The 15,336-nt window shown below is 43.7% G+C and overlaps 2 protein-coding genes across 2 annotated transcripts; both read right to left on the bottom strand.

The window, feature by feature from the left end:
• Positions 1-4,929: 4,929 nt before the first annotated feature.
• On the bottom strand, positions 4,930-5,848 carry LOC128303258 (mediator of RNA polymerase II transcription subunit 23-like). The gene has a single exon (XM_053040151.1). It carries the CDS (start codon positions 5,843-5,845, stop codon positions 5,300-5,302), a length of 546 nt encoding a protein of 181 aa, XP_052896111.1. The 5' UTR covers positions 5,846-5,848; the 3' UTR covers positions 4,930-5,299.
• A 189-nt stretch (positions 5,849-6,037) lies between these two features.
• On the bottom strand, positions 6,038-11,026 carry LOC128303259 (CCHC-type zinc finger nucleic acid binding protein). The gene is made up of 3 exons (XM_053040152.1): positions 10,850-11,026; positions 8,833-9,231; positions 6,038-6,288 (listed from the first exon to the last, which is right to left on the bottom strand). Exons 2-3 carry the CDS (start codon positions 9,041-9,043, stop codon positions 6,038-6,040), a joined length of 462 nt encoding a protein of 153 aa, XP_052896112.1. The 5' UTR covers positions 9,044-9,231; positions 10,850-11,026.
• Positions 11,027-15,336: the final 4,310 nt, after the last annotated feature.

Here is a 15,336-nt window from a genome sequence, read left to right as displayed (position 1 = left end):
TTCTGCAATAATTTTAATCGATATATAAATAAGTTAATAGTCCTTTTTTTGTTTAGCAGTGTAATCCGGCCGCTCGTAGCGAATTATTTTGCACTACCTGTTAAACCCCACCATTCCAGTCGTACTACACACGAGAAGGCGTGAGAACGCGCGCCTATTTATGGTTTCCGTGTCTTGTGACTCCCCCACTTTTCTCGTTGGCAAACCGTTTATCGGAGTGTTTGGTAGATGGTTTACTTTTTTTGTTAACACTTCGGCAAAGCACAATTGAAAACACAAAACAATACATACATCATGTCTTTCTCTCGTCAACGTGTGGGCATCAAAACCTTGGCCTTGTACTGAGATTTGTTGTTTGCTGTGCAACGAGAGGATTAAGTAGAAATGTTTGCCCTTATTGTAGCTTTGTTTCAGGTTCCAATTACTAAACTTGGTTCATTCCATTTCTTCCTCTTTTCAACAGGGTTTTCTCTCGCCTTCCGCTCGTTTAGCTCTTTACAGATAGAACTTGGTGGTTTTAAGCGTATCAAAGGGTTAATTGCCATGTGGAACAAGTTACGCAGAACATCATATCGTACAGGAGGAGGCACCAACCATCCTTTGTTTCGCATGAAGTAAATGTCATGGTTGTACATAAAGAGTAGAAGGAAGATGAGTAGATTTTAAAACGTAAATTTAGTTTCTAATCTCCGTCACTGATAGCGATCAGTAAAAATCTTTGCCCAGACAACACTACTCCCCCCACTTCGGCAGTATACCACGCGCCAAATCCGGTCCTCGTATTAGACACGGAATCCGGCAATATCTCATAATTTCATCGTTTTGAACGTGATCACATTTGCTAACAAGGGGAATGAAAAAAGCTACGAGACGGACATGAAATCCATACACCAAAATAAGGCCGTTCTGCACAAAAACTCAACAAACCCCATTCCTTACTCGCGTTTTGTTTGGCTTTGCCCACAGCAGAAGTCTTGCATGAGGCTAAGAGCGCTCTGCTGTTTTCCCCCATGTTTACTCTCCCCTCAAAGTACGTGGGCGCGGTTCTAATTCATTTCCCTTTCCTAACGCGGTTCCAACTAATTCATCTCCATCAGTCCATTCCGCGCAATTCGAGTGTTCGAGTGTCCAGACTCCGCATACGTTTTCCAATTACTTCCCAAGCCGTTCGCGTTTCTTCTTCCAGGCATTTCTTACGGTAAATATTATGAAAAATAATTCGAGATTATCATAAAACGATAATCCACGCTCCTTTTATAACTCGGACTCTCTCGGCTGGTTACTGTCTGCCTTGCTACAAACGTGAGGAAATCATCCAAAAGATTCTGCCTCTCTCTTCTTCCTAGTTTTCCCCATCTCCTTGATTTCCTCCCCACACACCTTAATCCATCCTCATTATCGCGGGATGGCTTTCCACCCTTCAAAGGCGCTTTCTTTTACCTATTTGGATAATAATCTCCACCTTTTCCGCGGGACACGGTGGGCCCGGAGGATGTCCTTCCATCATCGTCCTCGTCTTCAATAAATGCCCCCCAACAGCGTGTATAGAAAGAGTTCCTTCTGCTAGAATTCCACCATGCGCGCGTGAAAGTCCCTAACGTCTGTTTGCTCCCCCGTGTAAAAGTGACTGGTTAGTATGTTTCTTTGTTTTTAATTCAGGTTCATATTGTTGTTTGCCTTTCCTCGATCGAGTGCACTCTTCTTCATCGACGCCCCACCTTCTTCATTGCTTGTTCCAGATCCAAAACAACGGTCTGTGTGCGCGCATCTGGAGTTCACCTCAATGTTGTGCGAAAAAATATACGAGCTAAGTGTATCTCTCTGCTTGCACGTGCTGTGTTACTCTGCTTGGGGCAGTACACAAAGAATCCACAACACGCGGAAGTAACGTGTAAAGCCGTACGTCGTTTTGTTTTTCTTAAAGCGGAATAATGTTTCACGGTTGCTTTTTTCCACCGTTCACACTAACGAGATCTAGAGATTCGTTACCTAAATACGATTCTCTTTACTGCTGCTCTCTTTTTAAGTGAATCTTTCAACGCGCTTCTAATTGTACTAATGCCGCGTATTTCGGGTTTCTCCTTTTTTCCGGACGGGTTGCTATAATACGAAGACGTTACGGAGGAATGGAAGTAAAAAAAACAATCTTTCCAATATACCGGAATGTCTTTTCCAATATGTCGCCTATACACCACGAAAGGATCTCCACTAGCGAACTAGTGAATATGAATTTCCCACATTAAAATACCGTCCTTTCTGTAGTACCACGCCCCTGAATGACTGCCTTAATTCTCACAAACATCCACGGCATATATACTGATAAATAAAGCCCCAACAAAACCTCAACATGGCAGTTCCATCACGCCATTTGTTTTATCTGCTTGATTAATTCTACGCTGACCTTTTGCTAATTTGCTTGTTGGTACAACTCCTTTGAATGCAACCAAACACTTTCGGCTTTTATCAACAATATTACCTCTCTTTCTCATGCTGTTTTATCACAGTTGCTAAACATCAATCAATTAGCATCGTTGTGAGAACCGAAACTCCTTTCCTTTCCTACCCTGATTGAGAAGAATGTGGATACGGATGTACACATCTCATACGGATGTGTGCCGTCTTTGAAATAATTCTTCTCTGCTGTTTTTTTGCCAGTACTCGCGTATTACAACTCCCGCTAAAACTAAAACCGCATCGTAGTGAAAATCAAACAACTCAACTCACTTACTATATCCCGCCAAGATCTACTTTCATTTGTGTTTGTTTCGCATTACCTTCCCTTCTTTCTCTTGCTATTATTACCGGACGTTTCGATGAAAACGATATAAACACGTTTTTGCGTTCTCTAAGGGTTTATATGGTTCTGCTACGTGTGGGGTAAAAGTTGGTCGACTACTTTAAATTCTTCAATCTAACTCCAACCATCGTAACTTCGCTCCCTTGACTGAGTTCTGTACCCGATGATCATTAGCTGTGGTGCCGCACTTGCTTCTCTGTAGTGACCTAATCATCTTTTCCCTCCTGGTTCCTTCACATTTATACTCGCCTTTCTTCACGTTTTTATGCTTTTTAATTTTTTTTTTTCGTTATATGACTGTATCAATTGAGTATTACACTGTGTTTTGTAGACGTACATCGGACACTAAAAGGCTGATTTAAGATCAGAGTTTCATTTACGTTTCGCTTGGTTTGTCTTCTTTAAAGGGTTGTGGTTTAATTGTTCGTCCTCGCTTCTCATTGCGGGAAAAGATTATGTGTGAGATATTTGTTTTTAAATGCATACCCCGGGGAATGATGCTTGTTTTTGCCGGTGTGTGCATGCACCTTCACACTAACGCACCCACACACAGGATGAATGTTGCGACAAATTGTTCTCTGTGTGAATAGCGATATTCGCGGGGCCTCATCCTCGGCTGTGTTGGACAAATATAAATTGTGGAACCTAAAACGATAATGCAAGCATACACATACACGTACATTATTCAATCATGTAAATCTCTACTCCCCCCAAAAAGGACTTATGTATTGTTGTTTGCTACAGTTGACGTTGTTACATTTTACACACGGAGCAAGTTGTGCGTTAGTTTCATGTCACGATTACAACAAACACACACATACGTATCTCATTACACAACTACAAAATAAAGGGGGTAATTAAAATGGGAAGAGCTGCGCCCTCTTCTCGTTCGCTTCTTTCCAACCACACTCACCCATCCATTATCGACGCAGATTGTCGCCAGATTTCTCTTGCCACTTTTCTCCATACCATCGGACATTATAACACGCACGCGAACATCATCTACTTTCGCCCAAACACCAAAAGCAACAGGATACAGGATGTGTTTTTTTTTTGTTTGTTTCGTGTTAGGATTACTTTTCTTTTTGTTTTCGCCATCTGCACAATAATTCAAATTAACCACTATTACAAAATTCTTCAATGTTCACCATCATTAGTGCTCCAATCTTCCTGCTACTGCTGCTGCTGCTGCTTACTACACACACTCACAACAAATATGCTCTTGGTTTTGCTTGCGCCTTTGCCTTTCCAACTGCAAATCGGTATGCTTAATTAAAGGTCATACCTATGCCGCATTCGCAACCCAATAACAACGATACGCTGCCCACCCAACACACCTCCTTTTCGCTTCACACAAAAGAGAGAACAAACCACCTCTGTCCTCCCTTCGCTTCTGCTTGTTTGTGTGTCCTTTGCCGTCGCTATAGCTATAGCACACACGGGTGCTGTTGCTGCTACTATTGTTGCTGCTTACATCCGCAAAGGATTTTTTAAAGACATTATCAGTGGACTCTTTAAAAAAAAACTTTCATATTTCGCACAGATTAACTGCGTTCCGTGTTTGAAGGATTTGTCACTTTCTTAAGAACCCCTACCACACTTTAGCAGTTTCGCTTTAAAAGAAATCGTGACAATACAACAGACAAATGTGGCCCAAATTCAAAGCATCTCCCTCTTTCACTGTGTCTCGTTCATTCTGTTTCCCAGTTACCAGCTGAGAGAAGCGGTACTACTGCACACCCGTGGAACATGTTTTTTCCTATGCGAAAGTTTCTTTAATGTAAGCCTCTCTTTTTCACGTACTGAGATGCGGCGCCCATTGAAAACATAGGCAATATATAATGTGTATCATTGCTTACTCTCGATACACCGTTCCTTGCTGGGGAACATTGAAAAAAGTGGATGCGCATCTGACACGGTACTGATGACACACAGATGTCACACCTTGCCAAATAGTAAATCCTCGGCGATGGTTAGCTAATGGTCCTCTCATCAATCATTCGGATTTGAAGCCTACATTCTCGGAGTGGTTTTCAGTTCCTCAAACTACGTGAATTTCGTCGCGATGAAGAGGTGTGAGAGCGAATTCAAGAGGGGTGTGTTTAGTTGTTTGCCATCATTTTCCGTTTCCCTTCGCTACTAGAGTGTCTTCCTTGCTACTGCTTCGTTTCGTTTTGAGAGTGTGTATAATATAATGCATATTTTGTTGATTTGTTGTGTTTGTATTCATTTTTTGTTTCTTTTTCTTCTTTTAATCAATAATATTTAAGGATAGTGTTTGTTTATAATAAATGAAGTTTTCATTTCATGTTTTTTTGTTGTTTTTTTCTCTTCCGGGGTCGTGTTACTTTCTTGTTTTTTTCCGCGTACTGTAACCTCCCCATCAATCCTAGTCTCCTCCTAACAATCTAGCCCTGCTCGCATCAGCATTACTTCTTTTCATCTGTCATAAAAGGGGTTTATACAGCTGACTGTATATGTGTACCCTTCTCGTCCTCGTGCCTAGAGTTTGAATCGAGGCTTGCTAGCCGATATTGTGGCACCAACACCAGCAGTGCCGGCACCGATCGGTGGAACAACCGTTCCAACACCGTACGGTGAGTGACCGATCAGTGCGGCGGCCGACGAAGCCGCCGTTGCTGAATTATAATAATTCTCCTGCAGAACGTAACCTGCCGCACCGGCCGCTCCACCAGTACCACCGCCGGCCGCTGTCGCCGTCTTGAGAATGGTCGACTTGGTCGTCTCGGCAAAGGTCAATTGCTGCTGCTGCTGTTGCTGCTGGGTATGCGGGTGTGCATAATGCTGGTGCGGGGGACCCTGCTGTGGCGGGGGTGGCTGCTGTTGCGGATGGTGGTGGTTCTGCTGATGTGCAGCAATGTTATGCAGATGGGGCGGTCCGCCGTGTGGCATACCGTGCAGTGGTCCGGCCGACGCCGCCGCTGGATGATGCGTATGATGATGATGATGATGATGGTGGGGTGGCGGCGCCGTTGGTGGCTGTTGTTGATGGTGGTTCATCTGCTGCGATTGCTGTTGTTGTTGCATGTGCTGCGGCTGCTGCTGCTGGTGATGATGATGATGTTGTTGCTGCTGCTGCTGCTGTTGCTGATGCGGAGATGTTGATGCATTCGCAGCTACTGCTGCTGCCGTAGTAGAGGAGGAGGAGGACTGATGTGGCAAGCGGAAATACGCCGCAGTGTTGTTGTTACTGCCACACCACGACGAGTAACCCGACTTCTAATCCCGACCCTTGTTCTCTGTGCAGTCGCGACTCAAGTGGCCGATCTTGCCACAGCTATAGCACGACTTGTCGCCCGACGGACAGTTACGCGAGATGTGGCCGCTCTTGTTACAGTTGTAACACGACACGTTCATGTCGCGGTCGCTCTTCTCCGGGCAGTTGCGGGCCAGATGACCGCTCTGGTTGCAGTTGTAGCAACACGAGTCATCCGGGGACAGACTGCAATCGCGCGCAATATGACCGCTGCCTGTAAATAGTAGATGAAGTAAAAACAGAATAATTTAGTAAAGCGTCCGTTTTTAATTTAGTTACTAGCAATAGGAGACCGTGGCTGTTCAATATTTCCACGTATTGCTGCTCTCTGCAGGGGTTCCCATTTGGGCTCAGGATCATGCAATTTAGCTATCTCTTATCAATGGGTACGGTCTCTATCTGACTATGCTTTTTCTTATCACAAAGCAGCTATACTTGTGCGATTGTTGGAATAAAACAATAAAATGTTAGTTTTATGCTATAACTGATAACCGAGCCATATCAGGAGGTCAACGGTTTCAAATCAAACGTTCTATTCACCTGCTCCTGTTGCATAGCAGAAGTATTCTTAATCGCACACGTTCAAACGTCTACTTTGTCCCCAGACCTCAAAGAACTAAAAAGGACTTTATACATGGTAGGTCAAAAATCCATCAGATCATCTTCCTCTCGAACGCGTTAAGAAGGATTCGCCAGTTTTGGAAAACGTCCACGACTGTGAACCGTATGTTAGTACCGGAACTATGTAATTTCTGTTTTCTAGTTGTTAACCGTCGCGGACCAGACAAACATAGCAATATGAGAGCTATTCTCGCAATGAAATTTATAAATCAATATTTCAAGTTTCCTGAGATATTACGAAGTAGCGTACGTGATTATTTAGTTCTGGAAAATCCACTACTGTAAAAAGGCTCAAGTTTTCTTTCAACATCTAACAGAGACAAGAGAAAATTCCCGCACACACACACGCACGCACGCCAAACACGGACAAGACAGCAGTGAGAGACTGCGGACCGCGCGCGCCTTCGTGTTATGATGCTGATGTAGCGCTTCTTGCATGGCGCGCATGTACCACACACATCATGGCACTCTCGTCATCATCATCGTCATTACCGCCCACAATCGGTCGGCAACTCACTCTCCCCCCGCACTGACGTGTGTTTGAGGAAAAAAACAAAATTATACCCACGGACTTTTCACACTGGCCTACTGCGTGTGTCTGTTCGTGAAAGCTGTTTCCACCACAAAACGAACAAGATGCATATTAATCGATAAAAGAAAACCGTTGACACAGGAAAGTAAGCCACAGTAGTGTAGTAGCGGTGCGCCGGGGGTGTTGACGATCGATTAAATTGCATCGATTAATTTCAGGTTTCAACAGCTCACAAGTACAATCACCCCGTTTTAGGGGAAGGGAAATATTTGCTAGAGGAAAATTATAACCGAGACGTCTACTCTTTCTATTCTTCTGCTTCCAGGTAAACACGGCTCAAATCCGCAGGTTTTGCGTATGTATGCATAATCAACGCCATTGATCATTCCACTTCGCAGCTCAGTGCGCACAAGATGCAGGAACTAATGGGTAAGGAACATGTATCTACCGTAGTTACAATTTTCTGCTCGACAACGATGAAAACCATGCAATACAGCCTAAAAAACAGGCGATAGATGGAAGTTTGCCAACCCCTGGCTCTTGTGGTGGCGCGGTACACGTTGTTACACGTTGCCATGTCAGTCAATGGTGGGAACGGTGGGGGATAGAATGTGCTGGCGTAATTAGGCAGACCTTGAAAAAACTGAAAGTAGAAATTGCGAAAAACATATGCGCCTCACCACATCATGGCTATCAAAAGTCCCATGGAGTACGGCAACGTTTACTTCCTTATATTAGATAAGAATGAAACACATATTCATCGTACAGTTAGTTAAGTTATTCATTGTGTTGAACATATACAGGTTCAGGCTCACAACCGTGAGCAATGTCCGCAATAGAACTGGGTACTATTCAACGTCCACCAATACCCGCCGGCCGAACAAGAAATGCCAACGACGCAATATAATTTTTGCGATTTCCCCCGTGGGGTGGGTTTTGGCACACAAAAGTGTGAAGAGATCGCCGCAGCTGCCGCCGGCCATCATAGCTATCGCTCCACACAAACACACATTTTCCAACAAGAACAGAACACACCATTTTCGTGTTTCATCAATCGGTGTTGCTGTGTGCGTATTGTCAATGGTAGCGCGATCTGGCGGTAGATTTTTGATACACGCACACACTACCAGATCGGCTGCGTATGTTTTGCGTGTTCTACAAGCGCAGAGAGCCGGTAACCGGCAACTGGGGTGCGTCGTGTGCGTGTGCCAACTCTCGCAATGGAAACCAGTTATGAAATGGAGTTCTTCCTATTTCAAATGAGGTAAACTAAAATCCGTCTTCGATACAGTAATGGAAAAAATCCTTCGCTATACGGACGAGGAAAAAAAGATTGCGATTGCAACGCGTAATGGACGATTGCGGCGTGACGACATAACACACCAATACACAAAATTGAACAGGCGCCACGCACGCAGACGGCACAACACAACATGGTGGTTGTTGCCGGTTTCTTGCCAACGTCAGACGACACCGCGTTGAGGGCAAACATAACCCAACAAAATGTGGTCTTCACTGGAAATTCTACGACATATGACTACTATGAGACCTACAAATAATGATTTTTTTATAAAGAATATAATATATCATATGCTCTCTACTCACCATTGCACCGGTAGCACCGGTCCAGATCCTCCTTGCAGTCACGGGCAAAGTGTCCCATCTGGTTACACTTGTAGCACTTCTCCCGTCTTCCGAAGTCCCGACGGTCACGCGGTCCACCGACTCCACGGCCACCGCCGCCTCCAACGTTCTGGCAGTCGCGGGCATAATGACCGGGACGGTCGCACTTGAAGCAAGTGTTAGTCGACATCATCTTTTCTGCTCTGTGGTGTGTTGGGCGACTTTAGTTCTTCTAAAGAAATTCAGTAGGCTGTAAGCGCGCGCGGGGCTTCTCGCTATTTCTCTCCCTTCTGCTTCGATATCTCTCGACACACCAACCAACCAACAATCTTTGGCGAAACCGGCTGGCTCTCACTCTTCTCTCTTACTCTTTCGCACACTCTGCGGAATAAAAATTAGGTACACCATTTTTTGTGTTGCTTTTAAAGGATGACATTGTGCTCGCTGATGGCGCGCGCGTTGGTATTTTTTTTGTTCTGGTCACGGATGAGCCGGAACGTGCACGACGGATTCAGAGTTCAGGAAACACGGGAACCGGGGAAGGCCTTGAGATGTTCTGGACGGAATTATGGAGGGACTTACGATACACACAGATACACACGCACACAAAACACAGGACGCGGAGACAGAGCCGAACACACGAGGAGCTCGGCAACCCGGCCTGTTTTACTGCCTTTTGATGCAAATCTACACAGGAGTCCCCATCGCCACTGTGATGTGTGGGTTTTTCTCGCCAGCAAGCGCGCGCGAGGAAGCAAAAATTGGATTCGATGAAAAGTCCAAGATGTCGTCTGTAGCCCTTCACTCTCTCTCTCCCTTGATCTCTCGTTATACCTTCTCCAACTATCTCTCTCTCTCACACAGAACTCCCTTCTATACTATCCATGCCTCAGCGTTAACTCGAATATGAAATAAGCGATTTTTATATCTTCCTGGCCGCATTATATCCTCCGGGATGGACTTAATTATGCATTTATTCGGCACATTCCGCCGCGGCAGATCTCACGGGTATGTGTGCGTGTCTCTGGGTGTACGGCAATGTAACCGCATTGCCCTGTTTTCCATGGTACGGAAGAATTCTTCAGTCTTCAATGTTGGCAGTACCCCAGAGTTGGCGTTGGTTGCTCGGAGTCGAAAGCTGCTGCTGGCCGCCAACTTGCTATTGCTGCTAGGTTTTGCAACGAAGAGACCCATGACCTTCACACACACGCACACACAACGGAACTCTCCATTACAGTTGCTTTTTCTTCCGCCAACTGCGATTAGAACAATGTCACCTTCTCTTTCTCTCCCTCTCGCTCCCTCTCTTCCTCACGCTGCCCCTTCATCCCTTCCCATCTTTCTTCCTCCACCCTCTTCTTCCTCTTACATCTCTTCAACCTCACACACTCTTCTTCCTCTTACATCCTTTCTCTCTCTCCCTCTCTCTAGGCCACATGCAATCGTCAATTGAACAAATTTCCTCCTCGACCGAGGCAATGCGTAATAGCGATGTGGCCGATTTTCTCTTTACGTTGGGGGCTTCCTTGCATCCCCGGGGGTCGCCATTGTGCCAACCAGCCCACCATTCGAAGACAGAGGGCGCAGTGCAATTGCATGCCGCCGCTGCAAGAAATGTGCCATCGAAAACCGACTTCCGGATGTACGCCGCGTGCGGTGTGTGTGCGTGCCAAGCCAATCGAATACTTCTAACCTCGCGGTGGCCATTACTCTATCAAAGGGTTTGCTTTACTTGTCGCCATTGCAGAGAATTCAGGATCGTTTTTTCACGCGTGGGCCTATCTCTTGTGTCTGCATCCGTGTGTATTAGTTGTAATATGGCTCCCCGATGATCGATTTTCCATCGTTCACACAGCAAAGCCGCCCTCATCCAACCACGACGTTGCGTGTTGCCGGGCATTATCGGTAAGATTTTGGTAAGATCTCGTTTTTTAATTCGCGTTCGTTCACGGAGGTCTCGCACCCAGAATTAATACCACGTCCCACTCCTCATTCATACCTTCGCTCCTCTCGCTCAAAACCGGGACTTGCACTTCGCTTCCTCCAGGATTGGGAAAAACCACACTTTCAGTAAAACTTAACTGCTTTCCCACGGAAACCACACCAACTTGACTCGACTGCTACGACTGCTCCACTCGCTTTGATCGCAACCGTTTCCCGTGCAGCACACTCTAGCGGGCTCGCAATAGACGGCGTGTGCAGAAATTTTCACGGAAGCGCTTTTGAGTCTAGTCGTCGTTGGGTTGTTCGGTACACGCGACGGGTGCGAATGAACCGAGCGGCGAGGTGATTCATATTATTCGCTCTCGCTCCCTCTGGTGCAGTTGAAGGCGAGGTGGTAACAGTTGCATCTCTGTTTCCGCCTTGTGGTGACGTTTCTCACTGACTCTCGTAGTCATAATCGCACAATGAACCACTGCAAATGCTGGTCGAAATTGGCAGCCATATCAGGGAAGTTAAACCACACGTTTCACCCATTTCACTAATATTTTGCTCCGGCGAATGTTACTCAATTTTGTAGCAGTTTTCGGCAATTATGATTGTGAACTTTAAGCAAGGCTTCTATTCTATTGTGGGTCAGATACAACTACTAGAAGTATTTGAAGACAAACAGCAATGAGTTTTGTTCACCACATTCACCACTATCACTAGTGTTGAAATGTTTCACCTCTTAAATATTTCCTGTTCAGAACAGAATTGACGGTAAACTTACGTTAAATAACGGACTGCTATATTGTTGAAGTTATACTAACTATGACGAGTAATTTTAACTCACTTCCACTAGTTTCCAACGCATAATTGCAAGTTCTCGGGAAAAGAATTGCGTTTCGTAGCAAGCTGAGTTTTCAGAACACCACATGAAATATTTCAACATTTTCAAATTGACAGTTGCTGTAGGCTCCTTGGATTCAAAATTTTAAAACAATACAAAATCATATTTTAACTTGGATATTATCTTTCTCTCAAATAATATAAATTTCCAGTTATCCTCATCAAAACAATACCATCCCTTTGTTTTATATTCCAACGATGTTTTATTCTGATGCTGGATGTATTTGGTTTCCACAAATATAAAAATAATTTCATACTCTGGATTATACAAAGAGATGTAACGAAACGAAATAGACGAACAACATACAATTTTCATTATCAAACTCATAGGCGTTGATATTTTACGAAAATTTGTTTAGTCCCGATCTTCAGCTCCTTTCAACGTTTTGTAGAATGTGTCATGGCTGTGGATGTGTGTATAATTGTGTTTTGGAGATAGTGTACATGCTCTATTGCTTTTACATATCCACTTTATACTCGGTAATCCTCCTGAATGCTTCACAGCATACTCACCGTAATCTTTGGTAAAGTATAAAAAGTAACATAACAACATGTAAATTATTTTCCTAACGCAGAAGATGATATTGTACAATTCTTACTGTTAACAAATATATTCCGCCCTGTCTAGTGAATTGTGCTAGTTAGTTTGTTTCTCCTCCTCTTGCACCATGGCGGCTGCCTGGAGTCATGCTCCAGAACGAAGCTACGAGCCCCTGTTCCTGTGTTTTTGCATGCAAAATAGGTTCCATGTTATGCTGCAACTAACCGGTTGAAGGAGTATTTCTTGGGCTAACAAAAAAAACTCATTATGTCCTCGCAAACGGTGAATATCTGCACCATCAAACCGAACGATCTGATACGCGTACCGGTTCAGCGACGATTATAATCGCAAAAAGATTACGCCTGAATGCGGAATATGTATTGTGTGGGGGTGGTTTTGGCTGTGGCTTCCATTATATTTCAGCAGATATCCACAAGTATTATTGACTTCTCTCCTGTTTATTCTTTTTCACGTTTAATTTATCTATGGTTCAACAACGACACCTACACATACTATATTCGCAATAGTTACTCCCTATCTTTTATTTCACCCATTCCCGATACGCTTTAGGATGAGTTTTATAGTGACTCTTTGGCTTCGATTGCCTGTACAAATGTAACCGAAAAATGTGCTCAACATCTTCAACGCAAACAAAATATAAAACTGCTCAACATCAACCGATCGCAGGTTTTGTTATAGATTTGGCTATACTAATTTCATTTAGTTTACTTTGAATTACTGGTATGCAGAAGTCTGTTTGTGTGTTTGTTTGTTCTGCTGCTGGGAGTTGCACCCTTCTTCAATAAACAGTGGAACATGAGCACAACAGCCGCGTGTGCCATGGCCATGATAATATGTGTCTACTAAATACAACAAATAATGCTTGGCGTATGTCGTGTCTGTTTGAGTGTTATCACGTTTATACTTAACAATTATCGAGTGTTGTTGGGTTTGTTTGTTTCTTTTTAGCTATGGTTATGATGTTTTATGCTAGATTTCTTTTAAATTCCTTTCCAACCACTGCCTTTATTCGAGTGTGTATTTGTGAGTAATCAGCTATACACGTTACACGATTAGATTCCCTCCGGGTTGTTTAGTTTAAACGTTCATTTTTATACTTCCCTTAGTTATTATGTGGCCTCTAGCTTTATCTTAATCTAATGCATTGTTCCGTTCCTGATCACTGATCATCGAACGTACATGTTAAAATCTTTCCCATCTAACAACGAAAACGCAACCGCACACAATTTGGATCCGTCGACACGCAAACGAGTGCTACTAAACGACATCAACAAGGGGCGGGGGTGGCTTCTTCAACAAGATCTCCGGAACGCTGGTTCTGGGAGAAGATCGCGCGAAATGCCGTTGTTACTGCTGAACACATAATGCGCACATTGAGCTTATAGCAAATACAGAGATACAAAAGGTGCTGGAGCTGGGAGCCTGCCTCAACTCAGGTTCAATTCCTCCCTTCCCATCTGGGGTGGCATTTGGACGAGGCATTTTGCTTAAAGTCTATGCTTAATCGAACGTCGAAAAAGACAAAAACATAACAACACAAATCCTACACGATCGTGTTCGATCGACAGCGGGTCCGCTTGGCAGACGCTTTTACCAACTTCTTAATCCCTGATCACCCGCAATAAATCTTCCGCTCATCCCGCGTAACGCAGCTCCCATTCATTGTAAGGCCATACGATTGTTTAAGTGCAAAAAGAGTTGATTCCGATTTGGTTATTTTGGTTTTTGTTTTTAAAAAGCAGCCATTTGCAGACGGGCTTGTGGTGTGATTTGTAAGATCGCTTCGAAAGAGTGTATAGTTTGGAGTACTGTCGCAATAAACGGGTGTCCTCGGTGAGTGAGTTAGTCTAAAAAAGCTATCAAAGATTTCCAATACGAGGCAAACAAACGGGAACCCTTTAGTATAAGGAGAAAAGCTTTCCAAAAGCGACTGCACCCGACTTTGAAGCTGACACTTTTTGGGATATGAGCGAATTAAAGAACGAAAACAGCCAACAGCATATACAATAAGCAAAGTCTATCAAAACCAACGATTCACGCTTGGCGTGGTTCGATTGGCAAGGGTTTCGGTACTGCTACTTTATGTACTAGCGCTGTATCTGTCCGCTGTCTTACTTTGTTTTGGTTCAGTTAACTTTCATTTTCCATTTTACCCAACGCTTTCGCAGTAAAGCTTCTGCTGTCGAAGTTTTACCAATGATTTGTGTACGTTAAAGTGCAAGAATTCGGCAATTTTAAATTCCCTAAAACATGTCTATAAACAACTGAGCCTCTCTGCTGCGTATTCCCGGGCTAGACATTCTGTACAGTGTGCAAGAATTGAATTCTTCTCGATACTATCATGTGACATCCACTTCCACACGTACACTCATATTCTTAATGCGAATGGTACTTTACAGGGACTACCATAAAAAATTATGAACATTATAACAATACATCTATACGGTTGCTAGTGTATGTACCATGCTATAAACGAGAGGACCTCCATTTTTTCGACGTGAGGTTTCACATGCATTCCATCAAACATTTAAACTGTATCACGGTTCAGTTTTATCAGTATATCAGATCAGTATAAACCTAGCCTTACAGACTGATGTGTATTTTTACAGTGATGTTTGTTTTTTTTGCTCTAAAAAATTTAAACACAGTCTCCCATTGATGTGCAGAGCTCTCTACTAACAATGATTTATAGAGTAAGACAAAAAAGAGATACAGGGAGACAAAAAGAATAAACTCCACTTCAATAATTAATCGAAACCTAACGTACTCCTGTTTTAATTTTTTGATTGGAGTACGATGTTAACCTTTTTTTGATTATTCAATTTTAACAATCGTACACAGAAAAACCATCAACCCTTAACCGTCAGGATCCAGGATTTGGACGAAAGAAGTTAAGGAGATAATAGCGGGCATGGGTGAGATTTTGTGTTTAAATATGTTCTATACCTGTACTAAACTTACTCCTATCTGACTTAATAAGTTGCTTATCCATTTCCATTTCGCCTTACAATGGCAACCGGGTGCGAGTGTCACTTCACTCCGGTGTGCCGATTGCAGTTTCTAGAATGTAAGCCTATTGAAGTTTTAGAACG

This window comes from Anopheles moucheti, chromosome 3 (genome assembly GCF_943734755.1).
Source record: "Anopheles moucheti chromosome 3, idAnoMoucSN_F20_07, whole genome shotgun sequence".
Classification (NCBI taxonomy): Eukaryota; Metazoa; Arthropoda; class Insecta; order Diptera; family Culicidae; genus Anopheles; species Anopheles moucheti.
Note: the sequence above shows the minus strand (reverse complement) of the source record. Positions and strands in the feature narration are given on the sequence as shown.

Bases quoted from the DNA above. Each gene is read 5' to 3' on its own strand.
- LOC128303258 (XM_053040151.1), bottom strand. From the start codon at position 5,845: ATGCAACAACAACAGCAATCGCAGCAGATGAACCACCATCAACAACAG.
- LOC128303259 (XM_053040152.1), bottom strand. From the start codon at position 9,043: ATGATGTCGACTAACACTTGCTTCAAGTGCGACCGTCCCGGTCATTAT. The intron at 6,289-8,832 runs GTGAGTAGAGAG...TACTATTTACAG, and splicing joins CCGGTGCTACCGGTGCAATG to GCAGCGGTCATATTGCGCGC.